Source organism: Lynx rufus, unplaced genomic scaffold (assembly GCF_022079265.1).
Source record: "Lynx rufus isolate CCGP_SWC_20201006 ecotype Redwood Valley unplaced genomic scaffold, mLynRuf1.p SCAF_15, whole genome shotgun sequence".
NCBI lineage: Eukaryota > Metazoa > Chordata > Mammalia > Carnivora > Felidae > Lynx > Lynx rufus.
This window is the reverse complement of record NW_025814829.1, coordinates 41,110,852-41,136,103: the sequence shown is the minus strand read 5'-3', so window position 1 is coordinate 41,136,103 and position 25,252 is coordinate 41,110,852. Positions and strand designations below refer to the sequence as shown.

Here is a 25,252-nt window from a genome sequence, read left to right as displayed (position 1 = left end):
CTTATTTTCAAGGTCAGCAGTAAGGTTATGTTTCTGAAATAACGTGTGGAGTGAAACTCAGAATAAGGGAAAATAAAATGGCAGATACCTCACTCCAGAGTATTAATTGTTCAAAACTCTGGGTTTCAGAGTCTCATCATTAAGCTTTATGCAGAAAGCTCTTGGTCTGAATTGTAGTCACAAGGGATCTTTGGCCAAAGTGGCAGGAAGGGGTTTTGCTGAATTCACACTCCAGCAAAGTTAAGTCTTTCTAATATCAGCATGAACCAATGAAAATAAGTATAAAACTAGCAAGAGAAATGTATCCAGTAATATCTCATCTATGAAGCTTTTTTGTTGCCAGGATGTTAGGATTTTTCATAGATTAGGCGTAAGACTGTCATTTCACATACTATCATCTGATTCAGTCGTTCTCCACTTTGGTATTTATACAAAAGAAATGAAAGCATATGTCCATGCAAACACTTGTACATGAACGTTTATACAGCTTCATTTGGAAATTTTTCCAAAGAAGACATATAGATGGCCAACAGGTACATGAAAAAGTCTCAACATCACAAATCATTAGGGAAATGCAAATCAAAACCACAATGAGTTACCACTCCATAGCAGTCAGAATGGCTAGTACCCAAAAGACAAGAAATAACAAGGGTTGGCAAGGAGAAAAAAGAACCATCATGCACTGTTGGTAGGAATGTAAATTGGTGTAGGCACTGTGGAAAACAATATGGGTGTTCCTCAAAAAGTTAAAAATAGAAACACCATATAGTCCAGTAATCCCACTACTGGACCCAAAGAAAATGAAAACACTAACTCAAATAAACCCCTATGTTTATTGAAGCATTATTTACAATAGCCAAGATAAGGAAACAACCCAAGTGTCCATCAATAGATGAATAGATAAAGAAGATTTGACACACATATACACACATTTGCACGCATGTGCATGCACACACACACTGGAATACTACTGAGCCATAAAAAAGGAATGATGTCTTGTCATTTGCAACAACATAGATGGACCTTGCGGGTATGTTAAGTGAAAGAAGGCATTCGCTTATATGTAAAATCTAAAAAGCAAAACCAATGAACAAACAGGCAAAAACAGACTTAAACACAGACAGCAAACTGGTAGTTGCCAAATGGGAGGTGGGTAGGGGAGTAAGTGAAACAGATAAAGGGACTTAAGAAGCAAAAGCTTCCAGTTATAAAATAAGTAAGTCACAGAGATTAAAAGTACAACATAGGGAATATAGCCAATAATATGGTAATAATGCTGTATGGTTATAGATGACCACACTTACCGTGGTGAGCAATGAATAATGCATAGAATTTTCCAACCACTATATTATACACCTGAAACTAATATAACATTGTGTGCTAATTTTACTTAAAGAAATGCATCCTCCGATAAAAAAAACAAAAGTGGAAATCACAGGCAGGGACTTATGGTGGTCAAGGATATCATCTGAGGAGAAAGACTAAGTATGTACCCTAAGTTCAATTTACCCTTGAGCAAGATGCTCTGCTTCCCTATGCTTCAGTTCCCTCATTTATGCATTGAGGTTTATGATCATGCTGTCTTCCTTATATGGTAAAGATTAAATGAAATAAAATTAAACTCTTATTGAATGGCCATATCAAGCACTCGATCATCTAAATTGATACTATTATTATTTTCTTAGCCTGAGAAAAGGAAAGAATCATGGGAGCCTTTCATGTCTAATAGAGAATGAGGAAAAGAGTCTGCCCGTTCTAAACAGAGCGGCACAGGAGCCTCTCCCAAAGAAAGCACTAAGTGCTGGAAGGACCGCTGGAATTAATACATCTTATACCAAAGACCTGCATGTTACATGATAAGATAGTCGTTAAGATTTACTGAGAGACTTCCAAATATCATCATTTATGTCCTTCAAAAAATATAAATTAGTTGACAATGATTCCTTTATTTAATAAAACTCCCTTCTGATATAATACAGCCAGCATTACTTTCAAGTAGGGAGTTACACCAATCCATAGGGCCAGGATGTCCAGGTGGAAGGTTTTTTGTAGGAGGATAGGGAGAGACAGGAGGAGAGTGTTTGGAGACGTGAACTGGGAGAGGTAGGGAAAAAGAATGGGGAAATTCAGAACAAGTAAATCATCCAATTAACAATGGATCTTTTGCATTAGCTTCTTTGATGCAAGCATATAACATCTGTGGGTAACTTTGAGATTTCAAACTTGGACGTTTCTTATACCTAAGGAAGCATTAATTAGATCCATTGATAATAACCCAGTTTACAAAGAAATGGACGAGTAAAACTGTTTAGTTCCTTTTTCAACTTCAAAGGTGAATTAAGTACATCCTTGAGATGTGTCTTAACTTGTGTTTCCAAAATGTAATACCGTACAATGATTTATAGACTGATGCTTGGCAAATAATTTCTTCACTTTGGTTTCTTTTATGTTAAATAAAGATGAAAGATACTCTACTTAATAATTATTTAAAAAAAAGAGGAAGAAAGAGGAAACTTCAAGTTATCTCAAGAGAAAGTTGATACAAAAAATATCCCACTAGGTTAGGAAATTGATGAACTAGAGGGGATAAAGCATAATATTTCACAATTTTCATTAGAAATAAGAGATGAAAATCGCTTTTGAATAAAATGTAAGGACCAAGCACACGTGTGGCCCTCCTGCAGTTCTCACATATGTTAAATGTGCAGCTATCACTATATCATCAATTTTTCCCAGAATTGTTTATGTTTATACAATAGGAGAATTTGGAGCAATGAGAAAAGAAAAATGGCTAAATTATATGCTAAAAATTCTGCAAATCCAATTTTAACTCTGTCACTCTGCTTTTTGTTAACAAAATCTTCTACCTTGGTGGCTTTCTTTAAGGAAAGCATTGGTGTATACAGTTTCCAGTAACCCCTTCACAGTATCTTTCCTCACACAGGAAATAAAAAAAAAAACCAACATCTCTCCAGCCTTTTCCCATTTGAGTAAATGTATTTCCTAGCAACAGCTAGCCATCTGGTTTCTAAAAAACATAGGGGCACAATTTCTCCACTTTGAAAGCAAAATAACATTGTGAGGATTATAAAAATACTAGTTAACATTTATTGGGCACTTACCCTGTACCAGAACTTGTTTGAAACATTTTACATGCATTATCTTATTTAATCTTATAATAACTTCCGAAAATGGAGAAGTCTATTCTCCCTGTTTTACAAATTACAAATTTACAAATTCTCCCTGTTTAGTGGAGTTTAAAGAGACCATGTCATGAAGGAATATAGAATTCTTTTCATTTGGGATACATTTATCTTTAGGTAACTGAATACTTGCTTCCAATTGGCTTAAGCAAAAGGGTCATTTCCTTAACTCTGGAGGCTTAGCAGTATGATGGGATTGAGTGTTGACTTAACCCACAGGCTTTGGATTTTCTTAGCTTTTTACTCTCCCTTACATTTGTTTAATTCTCAGAATTATATGAAGATGCCTGCATCAGGTCTGGGATTCACATCCATACAGGGTAATACCTAGAAGAGAATTTTTTCAAGATGACTCCAGTTAAATTCCTCTTGAGTCTCAAGTGGCCCCAAGTAGATGAGATGATCTTTCTTGAACCAGATGGTGAGGGGGTTGGGATTCCCATGATGGACAGCTAAATTAAGGCTCACCCTGTTTGCTTCAAACTTCAATTTATAAAAATGGACAATTTTAGCAATGCTTCTCTTTAGTCCTATTCTGCCTAAGCTAAATTTCAAGGTCAAAATATCAGCAGGTTAAATTTCTGTTATATATCTGTATCTATAATTTTTGGCAATTTATATCAAGTTTTTATAAATTGTTATTCTTGTAAATTACTTGGTAATTGTCATAATTGTTAAAAATTATTAGGACTACAAAAATTATGCATCACACCATTTATTTAATAACTAAAGTGTGTATCTTTGTAGGGCTTATTTTTTCCATTTAAGACAACAATAATATTTTCAATTTTGTGTTAGTCCATTTTCCCTCGGTATGTGGATATAAATGGGAGTTACATTTATGAGAATCACCATGCTATTTTCTAGCTCTGGGACCCAACTCCTAATAAAGTCCTATGGTTCTCCCTAAAAGTTCATCCAATTTGTTTTGGGAAGCTCCAAGTTGTGCCTGACTACTAACAGGTTTGAACAACTGTTCTTTCAAATGCCCGAGGTGCCAGCCATGTCTCTTCTCACCTATTCTCTTCTCTAGTACTTTCTGCCAGAACCACCATGTCCACTGGGAATGGCATCTTCTGCCCCATTTTTCTGCAGAAGACCACTGTCCCTTTTAATCTGGAACTTCACAACACCCAAAGCAGGTGGTGTCCTCACTGATGCAAGAGAAAGCAGTACTCTCCTTACTTATACCCTCTACTTTGTGCTGATGATATTGACTGTACCCCAGAATGTTATACAATTCCAGATTAAAAACAACTACAAGAGGGCTTTCCTTCATTAAGGTCAAACATAGCCGATGGGATGGGACAAGAAATCCAGGTCCTGGGGGCGCGTGGGTGGCTCAGTTGGTTAAGTGGCCGACTTCAGTTCAGGTCAGGATCTCACAGTTTGTGAGTTGGAGCCCTGGGTCAGGTGGGCTCTGTGCTGACTGCTCGGAGCCTGGAGCCTGCTTCGGATTCTGTGTGTCCCTCTCTCTCTGACCCTTCCCCACTCACACTCTGTGTGTGTCTCTTTCTCAAAAATAAATAAACATTAAAAAAAAATTAAAGAAACCCAGGTCCTGTGAAAGTCTTGTACTCTTCCCCAATTCTTTTCTTCCTAGGTTCCCAAATTCTCATGCAAATGTTCATACAAATAACTGCTAAAGGATTCCCCTGTAGTTGTCAGACCCTGCCCAGGCATTTCAGAATCTCCATCATGGACACAATATGGACTCAAGCCATAACCTTCTTAAGGCTGTTTCTTCCAACAAAAGACTTTTTACTAAAATAACCTTCCAAGTTTGTATATCATATGCTGATAAAAATATTTTTGCTAGATATTATTCTAGAAATTTGCAATGTCCTATTATTTCCACCATGATGTAATAAGAATTCTTTAGGTATAAGAAGAATTACTGAACCATTTCATTCAAGACTCAAAGGAATCTGTTATGAAATTAATAGAACTTGTTTGGATAACAGTAACCACATCAATCAGATGTGAATTGTGCCTACATAAAACTTTATCTTAGCACTGGCATGCTCCTAGAAACTTAAATGGAAGATAGATAGATAAATTAATTAATTAATTAATTAATTAATTCTTACCATAGTGAGGCCACAACAAGGTAACAGAAAGGAGAAAGAATTGTGACAGACGTATCTCAAGCGCTTTTTTAGAAAATACCAAGATTTTCTTAGTATGTAAGTTATAGATTTTATTACCATAAAAAATTTTAGTTAACTACATAAGTTACTTATAGTTTTTTTTACTTTTAATCTTAGAGATTAACATCATTTGAATTTTGCTCAATAACTTTTTCATATTCGACTTCAGTAAACCATCACACCTTATTTTACCAATTATTCAAAAGCTGTGCATCAGAAATACAAATTGACTTTACTAAACAAGATCTACAAAACTTTTCAATTCCTGTTGAATAAATTTTAAATACATTTATGCTTAAATCTAAATAATACATCAGTATAGAATACAATGTATAAACTAATACTATACAAATCTATGCTTCTCCACATTGGTTTAATACTTTTATTGACCTGTGGACTAGGGCGGGGAACAAAAATCTCTTTGCAAACTGTTTTTGAAATCATATCTGTCACAATTAGGTCAGCCTAACTAATTATAGTAATGTAGTTAATAATAAAGCAGACCCACTTGATTAAACTGACCTCATTAACTTGTTTTTTGTCCAGATGGAACACTTGACCAGAACTTGTAGAGGCAATTTCTTCATAGACTTTATATCCAATATGGCCCCTGTCATCACAGTCTCCAGTGAGCACAAATACAACCTATAATTTTTTTAAAAAAAGAAGACAGTTTAAAGGGTTTTCATAAATCAATATGTATTTATTGACTACCTATTATGTGTTAACATATTACTATTAAACTGGAATACATATATATTATATATACATCTTACATATATAATATACATATACATATACATACATATGTCTATAATACCATACGTGTATAATTAATATATAATATATAATATATATATTCCACTCTATATGCATTTTGAAAAAGTGTTTGAAGTCCCTCTTACTTAAGAGGTGGAGCTTAATTTGTCATCTCCAAATCAAAGCGTGGACATGTGATTTGCTTTGGGCAGCAGCCCAAGGCAAAAGGGACATTCTATCAGTTCTGAGCCTACATGCAAGAGGCCTTGTATATTTCCCCTTGGTCTCTGGTGCTTCTGCCTTGGCCATGAAAAGAACATGCCTAAACAAGCGTACTGGTCTCAAAAAAAAAAAAAAGAGTGAGAAACCCGTGAGACAGAGCCAAGTCAACCCAAAGATCAGCCTAGATAAGTTAAACCCAAACTATCCCCAGACACACAAGTGAGCAAGCCTTGCCTAGACCAATGGAGCCCTGCAAATATGTTTTAAGCCACTGAGAGTAGAACAGTTTGTTACACAGGAATAGCTAACTGATACAATGAGTAAGTCTGACTCAGACAAGATTCCACATAGGAGGTGATATTTGAGACACAGGCCTTCTTTGTAGGTCTATGCTCTTGTCAATTCTAGGGATAAAATAGAAAGAAGAACTTTCGGGATGCCTGGGTGGCTCAATTGGTTGAGTGTCCAACTTCCACTCAGGTCATGACCTCACAGTCTGTGGGTTCGAGCCCTGTGTCAGGCTCTGTGCTGACGGCTCAGAGCCTGGAGCCTGCTTGGGATTCTGTGTCTCCCTCTCTCTCTGCCCCTCCCCTACTGGCTCTCTCTCTCTCTCTCTGTCTTTCAAAAGTAAATAAAAACACTAAAAAAAAAGAAAAGAAAGAACTTTCATTAATCCCCCATCATTTCCTCTCTATATTAAAAAACAAGGTATTAATATGCACAAATACTACATATCCACTTATGTTTAAATTAAATGGCACATGTATATTGGAGAACATATATACAGATCAATAGTTGTAATTATTGATTTTTGCCACACAAAGTATAGACAAAGAGGAGAGGCAACCTCTCATGTGCCATACAGGTATATACCTTGTTTTATTGCACTTTGCTTTATTGTGCTTCACAGATACTGTGTTTTTTTTTGTTTGTTTATTTGTTTTTTACAAATTGGAGGTTTGTGGCAACCCTGCATTGAGCAAATCTATCAGCACGACTTTTCCAATGGCATTTGCTCGCTTCATGTCTCTGTGTCACATTCTGGTAATTCTCACAGTATTTCAAACTTTTTCATTATTAGTATGTTTGCTATGGTGATTTGTGATCAGTGAGTATGACTTGCTCAGATGATGGTTAGCACTGTCTGGTAATGAAGCATTTTTAAATTAAAGTATATATATTGTTTTTCTAGACATGATAATATTTCACACTTAAGAGAGTAGACTACAATGTAAACAAAACTTTTATGTACACTGGGAAGCTAAAAAATTCATTTGACTTTATTGTGATATCTGCTTTATTGTGGTAGTCAGAACTGAACCCACAATATCTCCAAGGTATGCCTGAATTCCTTCCAGCTGTATTCAGATTGAAAATTTGGGGGGCTGATTCCTACTCACTTGTGACTGTTTCTGTTGGATAAGCTGTAGCACCTCATGAGTGAGCCGATAATCCTTGGACCGTGCATCAGTGAAAACATAGATGAAAGACCCCGGAAGAGAAATTTCCAAGGCAATTTTTATAGCTCCAATACTCATTTCTGGACAATCACCACCACCCTGTTGAGGAGCAGAGAAAAAAAGTGCAATTATTTAACAACAAAAAAGAAAATATTCTAGTTACGATAAGTTGCTCTAGAAGCTCCAGAACTGAACAAGTTCTCTTCACACTTATTTTCTATCAGTTTGCCACTGTATTAATTACTTTAGTTGCCAGGAGATGGAAAAGATACAGAGTTATGTAGAGATAGAAAAAAAACCTGTATTTATGGATAAATTAAAAACTCACCCAAAATACACAAAATAATAGAAATTGTCATATACTTTTTATCTAATTAAATGTTGACTCACTTTCTCATTCCCTTACATGACTATTTCACGACATGCCTCTTTTCTTATCCCTCATTTGATGACCTTGTTTCTACTGTACTGGGAAAAGATTAGCAATCAGAAGAGAACTTTCATGAACTCCCACCATGGTGTCTATGAACCTACCTGTAATAGCAGCCACCTGCCTTGCCTTCACGGTGAAGGAATCATCTAGACATAGCTAAGGCTAACTACTCACGTGTGCCTAATCAAAGACATAGCTCCTGTGTGCCCCCTCTCTGGCTGTCCCTTCTCTCTACTCCACTGCCAAAAATTCCTCCTTTACTGGATCATTCCCACCAGCAAACAAACATACTGGTATATCTCCCATATACCATATATATAACCATATATACCATATATATATACACCATATATAGAACTCCCATTTGAGTTTTTGCTCAAATGTTACCTTTCAGAGTAACCATCCATGTCCACCTTATATTAAATACACCCTTTGTCACCCTTTTCACTCTGCTTCATTTTTCCTACGAACACATGATCTCTGTTTTATTTTCTACTTGCATAGGCTCCATATATTTTCCTAAACAAAAATAGTCCTCATCCTAAGAAGAATTCTTGTCACATTTATTTCATTCAAAATTATAGGGGTTTATAGATAAAACTAAGTATGCTGTATTTACAGTTTTATATATTTTACATTTATGATTATTATCCTTATGTTCCATGTTATCAATGTTCTTCAAAATCACAGGTTTTGGGGGCACCTGGGTGGCTCAGTTGGTTAAGCATCTAACTTTGGCTCAGCTCATGATCTCGCAGTTTGTGAGATCGAGCCCTGCATCAGGCTCTGTGCTGAGAGCTCGGAGCCTGGAGTTTGCTTCAGATTCTGTGTCTCCCGCTCATTCTGCCCCTCACCCGCCCACGATCTGTCTCTCTCTCCCAAAATAAACATTAAAAAAAGTTTAAAAAATATCACAGGCTTAAATGATTGCATAATATTCCATTATGTCTACATCCCATAATTTCTCTACTGTTGAAAATTAATGCTCTTCCAAATTTTCCTATACTATAAATTTGGAAATACAAATCTATTTTATTTTATGTATATATATAAAATGTCTGATTACTTCCTTAGCATAGATGTCAATAACTACAGGGCCAAGGGAATGGACTTTCAACCAATATGTTTTGAGCAACCAATAAACTGCTTAACACCCCACTAGGATTTAAACATAGAAAGATGAATAATGAGGTAAAGTATCTTGTCCTTAAGGAACTCGTAGTCTAGAAAGGATAAATAAAAAACAAGACAATTTAGGGTTATAGGGGGGTGCCTTATGGTTCTACAGTCCACCAGAATACAGTAAGTAAGAGTTCTTTCTTAAAAAGAAATTAATTACTTGATGAAAGTGATATGGTTTTTTCTTTAAACTCTGGAGATTCTACTTGATTCTCTTATTGGGGCTTTTCCCAGGCTCCAAACAGTCTTAGACTGTGATACAATATCCTGAGAACCATAGTTCTAATCAGGGTCAAAAGAGCCAGGCTTCGAACTATTTACACTGCAGCTTGGACAAACCAGAGAATCTTTTCTTGCTTAGAATCCCACTCAAAACTTACAGACTGTGAGTACCATTATATTAAATGAGTTGGAACAGAGCCCCAACTATTATAAAATGATTCTAAAATTAAAACACTCATCAAGTATGTCATAATGGTAGGGGGTTGAAAGCTGTGATAACCTGATCTTAACTTCTGAGAAGAAGTCGGCTATAGACTCCCAGAAATTTTACTCAGTTAATAGTCCTTTCTATTTTTGCAGGACTTATCAGCTGTGCATTATCACTTATGTGCATTTTCATGGCATTTAGTTTAGCAGATAATACTGTTCTTAAAAACTTGTACACTTGTATCTTCAGACTGTACTTATCTCCCAGATTCCAACTTTACATCTTCAACCACTTATTAAACATCTACTCCTAGATGTTCTATGGGTCTTCACATTTCCGTGTGTCTAAAGTAGAACTCATTGTATTTTCCCTAATTATGTCTTCCCTATTTTTGTTAATCAAACCACCTGCCTCCATATTCAGGTTCAAACCTGAGTCATCTGGACTCCTCCTCCCTCTTCCTTCACTTAATCAGTAGTCAAACCATTTTCCTTCTACTTCCATCATGAATTCGTCCCCTCCCTTCCTCTTTACTTCCTACAATTCACTCTTCTTATCATTGATTTTGTTACTCGTATAGCCTCCAATCTAATCTTCTGCTCTGCCTGCCACCAAACTTTATTTTGCCTGCAGTAAAGAGCTATCTTTATCATGTTCCAACTTAAAATCCTTCACTACTTGGGGTGCCTGGATGGCTCACTCGGTTGAGTGTCTGACTTCAGCTCAGGTCATGATCTCACAGTTCGTGGGTTGCAGCTCCATGTCAGGCTCTGTGCTGACAACTCAGAGCCTGGAGCCTGCTTCGGATTCTGTGTCTCCCTCGCTCTCTGCTCCCCGCCACTAGTGCTCTCTCTCTCTGTCTCTCAAAAATAAATGAACGTTAAAAAAAAAATCCTTCACTACTTGTGTTGGATCAAATTCTCTTTCTGGTTTCCTATCTCTCCTCCTGCCCCTCTTCATAAATCGCTTCCTTTAAGCTAGGACTACTTCCTGTTCTTTAAATATGCCTCTCGCTTCACACTGTAATGCCGTCAGTGCTTTCATTCATCTTTCTGTTGTTCCATCTCCACTATTAACACTCCTCAAATACACTTCTTCACTCTCCAGATGTACTTTGATATGCTTTACATTTCAATGATATAGCATATTTTCCTCTGCATAAGAGGCGGGAAGATTATCATCTGCAATAAATGTCCTTAAATGAGCATTTGTTGCTAGGAAAGTGTGGAATAGCTTCTGGGGACATTAATAACTTTAATATATTGCATAGGAATAATTTTTACTCGAAGCCAACTTTGCAAATCCATAACTGCTGGATGGACTGCTCAAAAAACTAGATTCATATTGAATTTTCAAAACTTAAACAAAAACATTCCTCAACTGTGCTTGACATCATGCACCTGAGTGTGAATCACAATATAAAAATTACCCATTCCACAAACATTTGTTGAATGGCCAAGTACACAATACACTAGCTCCGTGGTAGTATAATTCTAAGGAAAGATTATCTCTTGCTAATTAATATCACCTAATATCAAGAGATTAGAAGAAATCCTCTATGAACCAAAAGTCAGAACAGCTAAGAAATCTCCAGGGATGCATACTAGGAATGACAGAAATGATAAATCTTGTCCAGTCAGTAAAGGACAATCTTTGAGCCACTTGACTTGTATTCAAATTTACTCTAAGAGGACCCAGGGATGCCTTAGTTCATCCTACAACATTTACCCAGGAGTAGACTCTAGAGATCATTAGAATCCTTGGAAGTTACTCTAAATGAATTCATCTCATTGAGATCTCTCTAGTATGAGATTCATACTAAAACTTGAATGTAGCCCTAAAAAAACACATGTGTTGAGGTGGAACCTCTAAGCCTTTAATTATTGTTTTTTACCCTATAAATTTGAATAGAGGAGTTTAAAACCACATCTTAATAAAACCTATATGGTCAACAACATTTTCTGTTATTGGAACACCTTATTCTCCTGAAAAAAAAAAAGCCCCTCTGTGAAACACTGAACTTCATATATAGTAAGTTTAATATTGGTTAATACCCAAAGGAAAGAGTGTGATGAGTTCACACAACTATAACTCCACAGAGAATTTCACAAATATAATTGCAAATGAAAGGCATTCCTTTTATTTCTTGACTCTTTTATATCACACTCTCAAAACAAAGACTTTGACTTTTATGGACAAACTAATATAAAGTCTCCAAGCAGCCAGAAATTTGAGGAATGTCAAGTCTAGCAGAAACATTTTGACCTACGTATATCAGAAACCCATACTAGATGTACTTAATATCCCTTAGGAGTGATCTGTGTAGCTTAGTGGTTTTCCTGCTGTGGAAATCAGTGTATTCTTTACAATAAAAATAATTATGCTGCCCTGAATTTCACGTTTGCAGACATAGATTATATTATAATCATATTGATTCCATACCGATTAGAAATTGTTCTCAAGAATAAAACTCTTCTCTTACCAAAATAGTACAATATCTTAAAATTATTATCTTTCTGTCTTTACTAGATTAGTGGATAACTGAAAATTAAAAATAATTGTTAAATGATAATTTATATCTCAGTGAAACTATTTATCTATCTCATTATGGATGTAGGTTTTTAAAAGGAAAAATAAGTGTTTTTTTCCAAAGGAAAATTTGATATAATTTATATTAAAAACTCCCTATCTGATAGGGATCTGAGTTTGATTTTCTAATCATTTTAAATCATAAATAATCACTAAAATTATGCAGTAAAGGAATACTTTAGATATGTGCTGTCCAGTACAATGACCACTAACAAGCCTTGGGAGCTATTGAGCATCTGAAATAATGGCTCGTGAGGCTGAGGAATCAAATATTTTATTCTAATTAATTAAAATTTAAATTTAAAATACTAATTTTTCATATCGATGAAAAAATTGGATATACTGAGTTAAATAAATAGATTATAAAAATTAATTTAAACTGTTTTTAAAATTACACATGTGGCTCACATCCTATTTTTGTTGGACAGCACTGCTTTAGAATGATACTTGGTTTTGTTATGCAGGATTCATTATAAGGTTGTTGCTTTGCACTAAAAGTCTTCCACGAACTTTGCTTTCTGTCAGAAGTTATTAAAAACAAAATTTAAGTAATTTTAATTTACTAAGGCTCAGGAATCAAGTGACAATCTACTCCAAAAATCTATAAATTATTGACTTTGTTTAAGTATACATAAAGTTTATAAACAAAGTTTTTGCACATTGATATATATGAAGCTTATCTACAGGTTTGCTAATAATGTTTCTCAAATCATTATTTGATCTTCTGATTCTTAAACTCAGTTTTGGCAGAACAGGACTAAAGAGAACCATTGTCAAAATGTCCATGTTTATAAATAAACCTCACAACGTCAGATACTTCAGGTTGATCTATATCAAACTCATGTACAGATTTTAGAATCAGGGGCAATGGGATTATTACTGAAACACTAAAAACAAACCATTTTACATTTTAGTTCCACACTTTAAAAAAGTAGTCCTTTAAAAAGTCTTAACATTTTATGTTTTGATATGAATACCGAATGGGAAAAAACAGTAAGACAATATCCCATAAAACATCTATAATGGAGACATTTAGAATTGATGAACTTGAATCTATGAAAAGCCTCATTAATTTAATTGACACTTTTACTGGTAGTAAGATACCTTGTATTGACTCAATGGATATCTACTCTAAGCCAAACACTAAGAGAGTACTGTCACATACACTATGGTATTTACTCTTTATCTCAATTGATGACGTAGGTATCATTTTTAATATATTGCCAGAGGACTGAATCTTTAAAATCTCTTCCTAAGGTCACATGACTTTTAAGTGAAAGAACAGAGACTGGAATTCAATTCTGCCTGGCCTGAGCTTTCATGCAAACTCCAGTGAGGCATTTTATTACTTTCATCAACCTCTATGACTGCAAGCAAGTAGCCTGTAAGAGAAAACTATAAAAGCAAAGGGGAAAAGATTCTCATTCTTCCAGATGCCCACAGAATATTGTACGTTCTTCTATTGTGGCATCTGCTGAGTTGGATTGTAATTTTTATGTTTCCTCCCACTATATCTTTATTCCTTGAAGAGCTTAGTAAGTGGTCCATTGTGGTTGGATGAATGAAGGGATAAATGAATGAATAGTGAGTATATGAATGAATGAGACTGTGCAAAACAATCTTGACACAATCTAGGCGTGCTTTCTGTGTTCAACCTGAGCTTTACTCAAGCCTAGCCCATCTCATTTCAAGTAATATAATTGCAGAGCTAGGTCTCCTGAAGTACAAGTGCTTATATATACATACTCTAAGTGGTATACAAAACTAACTCCTTCAAGCTCTCATATCTCTGTATCTCTCTGTCTCTCTGTCTCTCTCAATCATGGCATGGTGTCAGGTTTAATATTTAACAAAAGAAAACAAACATGGCAATGGAAATGTATCCCCTAAAACCACATAAACCTGCACACATACATGACAATGCAAACTGCTTTTGTTAACTGTGTTTTTATTTGAACTCTGAGATAGAACTTATCTGTATCAGTGGGCATATTCTTACTCAGTATTTTGATATTCATTTTATCTTCAGAATTCTACTGATAGCTACAACTTACTAAGTTGCCAAAGACACTTCAGATAGAAAAAAAATGTGTACTGGAAAAACAGAAGCATGTGACCCTTCATAGTAAATGTCGCTCCTGGAATTAAGGAAAAAAACTGTAACCTCAGAGTTACAGTGATAATTATGTTAAAAAATAAATTCCTAGAAAGCAAGATAAAATAGGAATAAACAGAAATCTTATCGGTCAAGGGAGTAATAAAATAGAGATTATCATGCTGTCTTTTCTAAATATAAGACAATGTGGGAGTGGCAATGAACTAAACTGAACCTTTAAACCCTGAGAAGAGTTGGAGAAAAATGAGGTCCCTGTCCAAACCCCAATGGGAAAGTGTTCGTCAAACAAGTGATCAGAGTACTGGAAATCTCAGAGCAGGCCCTCACCCATGCCTTATTATGTCTCTTCTAGTCAACCCAATTCAATTCTATTTTCTTCATCCAGTTTCACTGAAATGGTGCTTATACCAGTTGTTTTCCAGGTATGTCTAACTCTAAGCAATGAAAAAATAAAACTTTTTTGGTAGGCTCATGCCTAAGTCCAAAATAAGTATTATTGGCATTATAGTACTTGCCCTTATTCTAACACAACTACAACCTACTAAGCCTTGTTTCAAAGTCAGACTGTATTTTTCCTTCACACGGAATACTCACTGCTTGAAATGTCTTATTTCTGTAATTTTCCCTTTACCTATAAAATTCAGGAATGAAACTCAGTCTCAAGCTAAATGAGAGTTTACAACCCTCAGTTCTTCTTAAAACACAGTTATGTGATTCTATGAGCAAGAAACAAAAGGTACATGTGGAAACCATTACATTGCATTGAACCTAACATAAAATTTCATTCAAGCAAGTATAAAATAAATTAGAATGACTACAGAACCCTAATGCATCAGTGACATTTGGTCTTCATCACTTGTAGAAACTATGGCGGGGATGTACTGAAAGATAATTGGAGTATTTCAGAGCCCAAACTTCAAATCTCTATAATCAAAATAAAAGTCCAGGCAGTCCACCATGCTGCCCTGAGTTTAGAGAAGGTGGAATCCAAATCAAGGCATCAAAAAACTGTTGACCTTTCTTTCAGATGCATTAAAAGTTAACAATTACAACCATTTCCTGCCTTTCAGGTTATTACCTGCCAGTAGTAACTCTTCAGCAATTGATCTTTCAGTTTGTTGGAACTACCTTCCTGTTTGGCCTAGGAGGAGATTCAGTTCACTTCAGTTTAAATAAAGGATACACTATGTACCGTGCATTCAATATCTTCATTAATAAATCAGAAATTGATACACCTTCATACTACTTAAGAGAATTCCTTCCTGGGGCACCTGGGTGGCTCAGTCAGTTGAGCCTCTGACTTCAGCTCAGGTCATGACCTCATGGCTCATGAGTTCCAGCTCCACGTCGGGCTCTGTGCTCACAGCTCAGAACCTGGAGCCTGCTTCAGATTCTGTGTCTCCCTCTCTCTCTCTGCCCTTCCCCTGCTTGCACCCTGTCTCTCTCTCTCTCTCAAAAATAATAAATAAACATTAAAAAATTTTTTTAAATAAAAAAAGAGAATTCCTTCCCTTGCCCATCAAGGATTCCATACCTTTTTATTTTCTTTTCCCACAAAATTAAGACATTATCCTGATCCCTAGTTGGGATTCCTGATCTCTCCTACTATATGGCCTTGTTTGCCCAAAGAGAATGAGCCAGAAGAGGGCAGGGTTCTGGGTCTAAGGTGGCCCTTGCAGCCAGTCATTATCTGTCTATTCAAGGATTAGGCAGGCTTTCTTTCTCCCTGTTTTCCCTGGGTTATGACCCTTCTCTGTCTTTACTTAGCACTCTTCAGATTCAGCCTGCCCACTAAAATCTCTGTCTTCCTTTCTACTCCAACACTCACATATGGATCTTATATGCTTCCCAGCACATTTGGTATTATCTTGGTTATTGGGTAGTTAATGGAGATTATAATGTGATTGTGTAATGTGTGTTTTATTTTATGCGTAAAAATATATTTATACTGCTTATGTTACTTTAGGTCTTGGCAAAAAGATTATCAACACAATGCATTTTTTACTAATAAAATCATTATAATTTATGAACATTATAATATATAGGGAAGTTTGAGACAGACAAATTGTATGGGCTATTTTAGAGCTAGCAGTCATTAAACAAAACTGGTGAACTAAGATCTAGATCATCTCACAGGAGGAGATTCCATATATATAAACAGACCAGATAAATGAGGACTTTCAAAAATCAACATGAATATAGAAGTATGAGACCTGGTTTAAAGTTTATATGAAAAAATCTGAGGGACTGAGCTGGTAACTGCACCTGAATTCAATAATCTGATACCATCGCCAAAGAAATCTTATATTGGCCTCAAACATGAAAGAGCTTCCCAGACATAGCTCCAGAGGAGGACCCCAGGTATCATCTGGTGATGAAGATCAGTGCTATTAAATCTCTAACTGGTGTTAGTTCATTTCTAATGTATTGATAGGTTTCTGGAAGGGATTCAGACATCTGATGGGGTAATTGGACAAATAATAGTCAAAGTGAGTACTCATACCAAGATTCCACAATTCTTCTTGACATTTTTTCAAGGCCTAAGAATAAAGACAGCTTCTTAAGAACTGCTCTTGATCTGAATTGAGAAAAAAACTCTACATTCATTTTGCTCAAAGTGAGGTTGATAGTTTTCTCTAGGAAATCTGGCTTTAGGTCAAGAAACATTCTCCCCAGGAAAACATTTTGACCTCCATCCTTACCATCACCTAAAAATGGACAAAATCAGATGCAGTACTTATTATGAGGAATAGGGTAATCCTTTGGTTACATAAGTAGCATGTATGGGGTGAATCCAGGCATCATGGGTCAGTGATGCCATTCTGTGACATGTAACTGTAATATTTACTCTGCAATGACTCGCGTATTTACCTTTTAGAACCTTCCCATGCATGCACCCTTTGAAAAGAAAATCAAAATTTTATAATCATAATCCATACCTATGTCATTATGTCTATATTCTGCTTTGAAAAAGTAATCCAATAGTCAGAATACTCTTCTATACTCTCTGTCCTTTGAAGTGCTCATAAAAGATCATTAAGAAATCATCTAGCTATTTGCTTCTGGATAGGGTACCAAGGTGGATAGTTAGAAAAGAGCCAAGCATTCCCACTCAGTGCCCTCCATTCTCTTCCCTCCCTGAGGATTAAGAATTACTTGTCCCTCAGAGAATTCATATGGTCTAGCAGGGAACTCTAGCAGCACGTGAAAGTTGTAGTAGATGTTTCATTCAAGCCCCAAGAAGTTTCAACTCTAACAATGAAAATAATCAAAACATCACCTACAAATACAACTAGGTTGTGTGGTAGTATGGACACTATCAATCTCTTAAAAGGCATCTTTTCCTCGTGTCTCTCCAACGTGTTTGTGAGGTCATACTTAAATAAGTTTACCACAGTAAGTAGTGAGAACACATACTGAGCAAAAAGAGCAATTTTGTTTATAATTAACTTTGTCATTTGCTGGTCAGTAATTTCGGGTCAGCCAACTACGCAAACTGATGAGAGGTAGCAGTGAAAGTCAAAATCTTAAAGGAATGAATTCATTTCATTGAGGACGAGACCAGCCCTAGGCCTACCATCGTCTTTAATTCTCTTCAGCACTATCTTGAAGTAAAATGCAAAACAAATGCTATAAACAAATGTTAACTTGATTGGACTAATAAGGTTACTTAAATCAGTATTTAGAAGGAAAGTAACAGAGTCATAAAGGACACTGTCTTAAGCATTAAATACCTCCCGTTATGTGACCAGCTTTGCTATTTGCCAGTTTGGTGACCTGATTGTTACCTACTATCTCAAAGCTTGAGTATCCTCCTTTGTAAAAGGCAATATTAATATTTGTGTGGGTCTGAATTGAGAGAAACACTTGCAAAATCACAAGGCACATATTCCACAATTGCTGCTCGTTTACGGTATAAATGTTTGGTGATTATTTCCCTTAAAAAAACCTTCAGGGTACTGGAGGTAGTAACACAATAGAAGTAATAATAGCTAACATTTATCAAGCCTTCACTTTGGGCCAGACACTGGTTCTATTATTCTTGAAGCTTTTACATGTATTATGAGTTACATGTGTTGGACTCATCTCATCTTACCTAAATTAAACACATGCCATTCTTCCTGTAAAAGTGAATACACACACACACACACACACACACACACACACGCATTTGTACAAAAGAATACTTAAATAGAAATAAAAGCTGCTGTCTTCAGTTGAATCATGTCCAATACCAAAAATGGAAATCACATCTCCCATAGTCTATATCTACACTGACATAAAATCCCTTCTTGTTATTTTTATCTAGTCATGTCTTTTTTTGTTTTTCTTAATTTCTTTGTCACATATTAGTTTGATTTTTAAAATTCATTAAGAAAACTTTCCTATAAATTGAGAAATAAAGAGCATACTTTTACATAGTAGCATGATTTAGAATATCAGAAATTAGAGGCACCTAGGAGGTTAGGTGTACGACTCTTGATTTTGGCTCAGGTCATGCTCTCAGAGTTCATGAGTTCAGGCCCCATGTTGGGCTCTGTACTGACAGCGCAGAGCCTGCTTGGGATTCTCAGTCTCCCTCTCTCTCAACCCCACCCCATTTGCATTCTTTCTCTCTTTCAAAAAAAAATTAAAATATATATATATACAATACCAGAAATTAGATAAAGTGTATACCAAATTGTCATCATAAATTTCTCTTCTATACTCAGCACTATCTTGTCTTCTTCTTTTTAATAGTCTTGGCCTATCTAGTAATGATTTTTCATACTCTCCTTTGGCAGTTAATTCTAACATCAATTGTTTTTACATGATAGCAAAACATGTGTCGCCTTAACCTTAGCCTGCTGCATTTTGTCTATTTACCCTTCTATTCCTGTTAAAGAATTATAATAATTGGACCTTAACCTCATCTTCTTCATAACTCCATCCTGTTCCTATGTGACAATGCTGTTCTACATATTTTTACTCTTATTCCTGCTTTTTTTTGGGGGGGGTCAATTTTGCTAAAAGACTTCACAAAGGAAAATTAAATTATGTGTGAGGATTTTCAGTTTTAGGGACCAACTATCTATATGAAAAAATTGTAATTCCATTATTGTAAAAATACCTTCCTTCTTTTTTTACATTTCAAGTGTCTGACTAATTGCTTTTTGTTCTTTAGAACATTTGGATAAAAGGCTTGAAAGCATATTACTGCCAACACCATTTTTTGATTTCTAAAAATCAAAAGCTTTCTAGTTTCTTTTTTTTAATGTTTACTTATTTTTTGAGAGAGAGAGAGAGAGCACAAGCAAGGGATAGATAGAGAGAGAGAGACAAAGGATCTGAAACTGGCTCCATGCTGATACCAGAGAACCTGAGGTGGGCTCAAACCTATGACCAGGAGATCATGACCTGAGCCAAAGTCAGATGTTTAACCAACTGAGCCACGTAGGCACCCCAGCTTTCCAGTTCCTTATAAAGACTGTGACCTGAGACAAGACTTTGCACTGCATATTTACAGAGATACTAGGTCTCAAAGCTCTGTGGTTTGAATACCATTTATTATCATTTGTCTTCCGTTCTTTTTCCCAGAGAGAAAGCTCAGATGCTTTCCAAGTTGCTTCCATGTATTCCAGATGAAAGATGATAAAGGAAAATAAAATTAATGTTATAAATGTAATGATTTAAGGTGACTGATTTTTTTCTAAGTTTTTCTTGGAAAATTTTAAACTATGTTTCAAGTTATCCATATCTCTGTAAAAAAATAGCTAAGCTTAGTGTAATCTTAATGAACAATTATTTAATTTACTTCAAACTAAATTTACTTTTCTTGTTTTCAAAACTATTACAAATGTAAGAAAATTATTAACTTAAAAAAATTTGTTTAGGGGCTCCTGGGAGGCTCAGTCAGTTGAGAATCTGGACTTCGGCTCAGGTCATGATCTCATGTTTTATGGGTTTGAGACCCACATTAGCCTCTGTGCTGACAGTTCAGAGTCTGGAGCCTGCTTCGGATTCTGTGTCTCCCTTTCTCTCTGCCCCTCCCCCGCTTGCGCATTGTCTCTTTCTCTCTCAAAAATAAACATTAAAAAAAATTTTTTTAATTTGTTTAAATCTAAGTAAGCTTTAATAGGACAGCAATTCTTGTTGCTCATGATAACAGTGATTTGCAAGGAGTCACCAAAAATGGTAGAAGGGGAACAGAAGAGGAGTCTGGAAATTATATACAAAACAAAATTTAGTATTTTATACTAAAATTTTATGAAATATGTGAAATTTAGTTTCTAGGCTGATTTATGAAATAATAAAATATTCTTTAAGCAAACACTGAGGAGAAAGAATACATTCTTTAGATTAGGTGTTAAGTGATGATGTAGCCTAGAGCTTTTTCATATTTATGAAATATTTTCATAAATATGAAAGGTTTTTCATATTTATGTTGAATGAAGGGAAAAAGTAAACATTTGATTTCTTATCCAACTGGTTGTTCTACTTAAGCATCCTTTTGGATCCCAAGACAATGCAAAAATAAAACCCATAAGATGTAGCCAGTCCAGAGAAAACCTCCAGAGAAATGTACACCCGCTTTCATTCCAGGAGAAAAGAAAAGAAAGATAGAATATAACCCCACGGACTGCCTGTAACAGTCTCAAGTCCAAAAGGTGATGCAGGAGGGCTCTGGGAAGGGAATCAATGGAATATGAGTCAGGAATTATGATCCTTTGCCCTGGAGACAAATTGAGCACAGAGGATAAGCACACTCCTTGAAGATTCCTCAGAACAAAAGAAAGGGAGAGGCAGGAAATCAGGAAGTGCCAGTGCCAGGTCTCATTGAGAATGTAGGGATTTTCATTCTAGCCAGATATTCAAGAATACAGCTCAGCTGTATTTTTGCAGAGAAAAAAGAAATGAATACAGTAAATCCTTTCTTAACGTTCTATCAGCTAGAAATCTCCATTACTTGGCCCTTCTGAATCTCTGTGTAATGCAAGCTGATAATTAGGTTTTTAAGTTATCTTTTGCCCCATCAAAGCTTAAATTATATTTGATATAGTTTTACTGCTAAGTATATATTTTTAAAAGAGGCTACCCTGATATAATCCCTATTTAAGTCCACTTTCATGCAGATACTGGTTCGTCCCACAGGTGGATCAGAGGCTCAATGAGAGGTACAAGGCCCTTGCTCTTAGTAGCTCATGGTAGACTAAGGCAACATAAAAATTTTAACAAACAGGGGAACACAATTTCTAATTCCCATGGTCCATGTACAGGCTAGAAATTTTTATGTAAATATTTTTTTCAAAGGATCTGGACATCCAAAGTGGCAAAGAATTTGCTATATTGAAGAGCAGAAGAGTAAATTCTAAGTAAGTATGAAGATAATGACTGGAAAAGAATGACAGTGTAAGAAAAAGGAAATGAGGGATTTTTAGTGGGAAAGACCATCAGAATAAATTTAGTAAAAGAGAAAACTAGCCAAGGGATAAATATATAAATCCATTTAGGTACTTACGAAATATGATTTATTTTAGTATATGATTAAAAATTATAGAGACAGGCACAATAAAATAATCATGATTGAATACATATTTGGAATGCCAAACTTTGGCTTTTTCACCCTATGCCCCAATTATGCTCATACAATACACAGTTGCAAATCAAATCATTCACCCAACAGTGAAACCAAAGTATTAAAACTCCAAACTCTAATTTGGACTGTGTTGATTTGTACACAATGGTATATTCATTCATTCTTCCTTTCTTTCATCAAAAAGTGAGCATGTTCAATATGCCATACATTTTTCTAAGGTAATGATGAGCTAAATCAGACATGATTCTTCAGTGTGAAATCCCCACTACTTTGTGATGGAGAAAAGCAGTAATATATGGCCAAACCTTAAGGACAGGGAGGATCTCTGAGGAAGTGGTGTTCAAGATTAGACTTGAATCCTGAATACAAGATTTTAAACTAGGTTAAGGGAGCATGGAAGTGAGGGCAGGATGAAGGACAGGAAATTCCTGTGCAAGGAAAAGAGCATGTGCGAAAATGCCACTGGGAGATGAGTGGAGGATAAAGATTTGCAGAGAGTCTATGCAAGGCCCCTAAGACAGAGCACAGAGCCCAAAGGAGAGAGTGGTTCTACACAGGGCTGATAGAGAGACAGGTCTCAGGTCACTCAAAATCTTAGGTAGAATTTAATGAGGTGGGGGTATGGGATGACTGCAGAGGGTATTAGGGGAAATGTTCAGAGATGTATTTTGAGATTATTTTGTTTGTAGAATGGATAATAGTCTGGCAAATAAAAGCAAGAGCAAATGCAGGAAAATCACTTAGAAACTTTTTTTGCATTTGCTTAGACTAAAGATATAGTAATTGGGATTAGGGTAGTACCAATAGAAATAGTGAGAAATCAATAGACATAAAAAATATTTAGAAAGTTAAAAACCACGACTTGATGGTTTGGATGTTGGGGGAAAATCATCATATTAAAGATGATTCACAGTTTTTGGTAGTATAACCAGAATATTGTGGTCAACATTCACAAAGACAAAAAATAGAAGACAAAGAACAAGAATTTAGGACCAAGTGTAGAGCAATGGAAAGGGCACATTTGTGAGTTTCATTGTAGAGGCCCATTGTGACATCTAGGGGACTGACATAAGGGTCTGTATGTCAGAGGAGAAGTCTTAGGGGCCATTTGTTTGCCTATGTTTGAAAGAGTAAGTGAGGTCACTTGCTCAGGGCAGATCGCTCACTGAAACAACCAGTAGTAAAAGGGTGAGGGGATGGAGGTTTAAACAGAGTAGACAAGATCTGTAATTATCATTGGGACAAATGGGAAATTTAATCAACCAGAAAAACATAGTAAGATCATGGGAGTACTGACAGTCCAGTGTTGTGTATCCACAATGGAATCAACCTGCTCTGTTGTAAGACTTTAACAGCACTTCGCCCTGGTGGACAGGCATGAATAATGCAGATAATTGGAGTTATTGAGGAATAAGGTTTTGCCTTTTGAAGAAAAAAGCAATGGACAAGGAAGAAAAAGAGGTGTTTTTGAAATGATAGGACTCTGAGCTCAACTGGAGGAAAGTAAAAAAAGGAGAGATCTGATGGCCTGGGAGACAGGCTAGGGGTTAATGAGGGTGAAGGAGGAGTTGTAAACAGTTGTGCCAACAAGCTTGGTGGACAGATGGTTGCTGCTGGAGGTTAAGATGCTTGAACTAGTGCTTTGAGAGGTAGAAAGGATTATTGATGATAAGGTCCTGAGGGAGTGGAAGACTGAAATGGAGTAAAGAACAGGTTATTGCAGATGACTAGCAGGTCAAGGAACTGAGGGGAGAAGGCTCTGACAGGTCCCATAAATGCTGAAGTCCCTGGAATGATGGCAGCCCTGAAGGGGAAACGTAGCCAATGATCTAGGTACCAGTAGCTTAGATGAATGGTGGGGAGTGGTCAAAAGGTCTGGAAATGACTACAGCAAAGACCATCCATGGAGAAGAGTATAGTGAAGCAGCCTCAAAGAGCAAGTTTTTTTTGTTTTCATGAATGGATTTAGCAATAATGATCTCAAAGCAGCCCTGAGGGGAAAGTACATACTAACCCTATCTCCAAGTCCTGTTGTCAGAATATCAGCTAAAGCAATGTTATTCTTCTTCTCTAATCACCTAATTATACTTACTGTCAAAAATTTTATACAGTTGACTTAGACCAGAGAACATCAAAATTATTTTTAATTATACCATTTCTGTTGTGGGGGAAGAATTAACTGTTGTTTATGATTCTCAGTGAAGGGACTCACCTAGAGCAGGCTTCAGTAAACTTTGTTGTAGAGGGTCATGGAGTAAATATCTTAGGGTATGTGGGCCAGTCTGTCAAAGCTACTTAATTCTGCTATTGTTGTATGAAAGCAGCCATAGATAATGTATAAATGAAGGTGAACTCAATCTGCCCCATTTACATATCTATTGTTCAATTCATTCAGAACTCAAGTGAGGAAAGGAAGTGGAATTAAAAACTAATAATTATTTCTGGAACACGTGGGTGATTCAGTCAGTTAAGCATCAGACTTCAGCTGAGGACATGATCTCATGGTTCATGAGTTCGAGAACCGCATCAGGTTCTCCCCTTCCAGTTAGTAGCCCGCTTCAGATCCTCTGTCTCCCTCTCTCTCTACTTCCTCCCCTGCTCACTCCCTCTCTCTCAAAAGTAAATAAACATTAAAAAAAATTTTAACCCAAAATTATTTCTTTCAGGTTTAAAAATAAGGGAAATCAGACAAAAGTTCATGATTTTCCTTTCCCCTGAAACAAATAAAATTGAAAGCAAGCACTTACCTGAACATACAATTCTCTGAGTTCATATTGAAATTTCTTGGGATCTGTGGTAATTGTCACTGGGCCAATTTCTATGAGGATAAAAATGACATAGATAAGTAAATTGTAATCAATAGCATTAAAGAGTTTATCATGTTTGCAAATGTCTTTTCATTGTACACTACATGGTTATTTATTAGTAAGAGATATATAGCCAGCAAAACAACAGACTGTTTCTCAGTTTATAGCTACCAAAGAATAACTTAAAACTTGCTGGAAATTATGTATATTCAGAGTGACTTTTTAGCCTTGGGAAATGCAAAGGGGCAGTCAAAAATGTTGTAAGACCAAGAGCCAGGAGACCCCAGGTTCAGTCCCTTTTTACTCCCATCAGTCAATGAATATTTAT

At 35.9% G+C, this 25,252-nt stretch overlaps 1 protein-coding gene across 1 annotated transcript in view; it reads right to left on the bottom strand.

The window, feature by feature from the left end:
* HMCN1 (hemicentin 1) overlaps window positions 1-25,252 on the bottom strand; it is a 465,916-nt gene that overhangs the window by 339,354 nt on the left and 101,310 nt on the right. The window contains exons 2-4 of the mRNA XM_047077306.1: window positions 24,865-24,935; window positions 7,735-7,893; window positions 5,876-5,998 (exon numbers count right to left, since the gene is read on the bottom strand). Of these exons, the coding sequence (XP_046933262.1) occupies window positions 5,876-5,998; window positions 7,735-7,893; window positions 24,865-24,935 (353 nt within the window). The remainder of the gene's footprint in view (window positions 1-5,875; window positions 5,999-7,734; window positions 7,894-24,864; window positions 24,936-25,252) is intronic.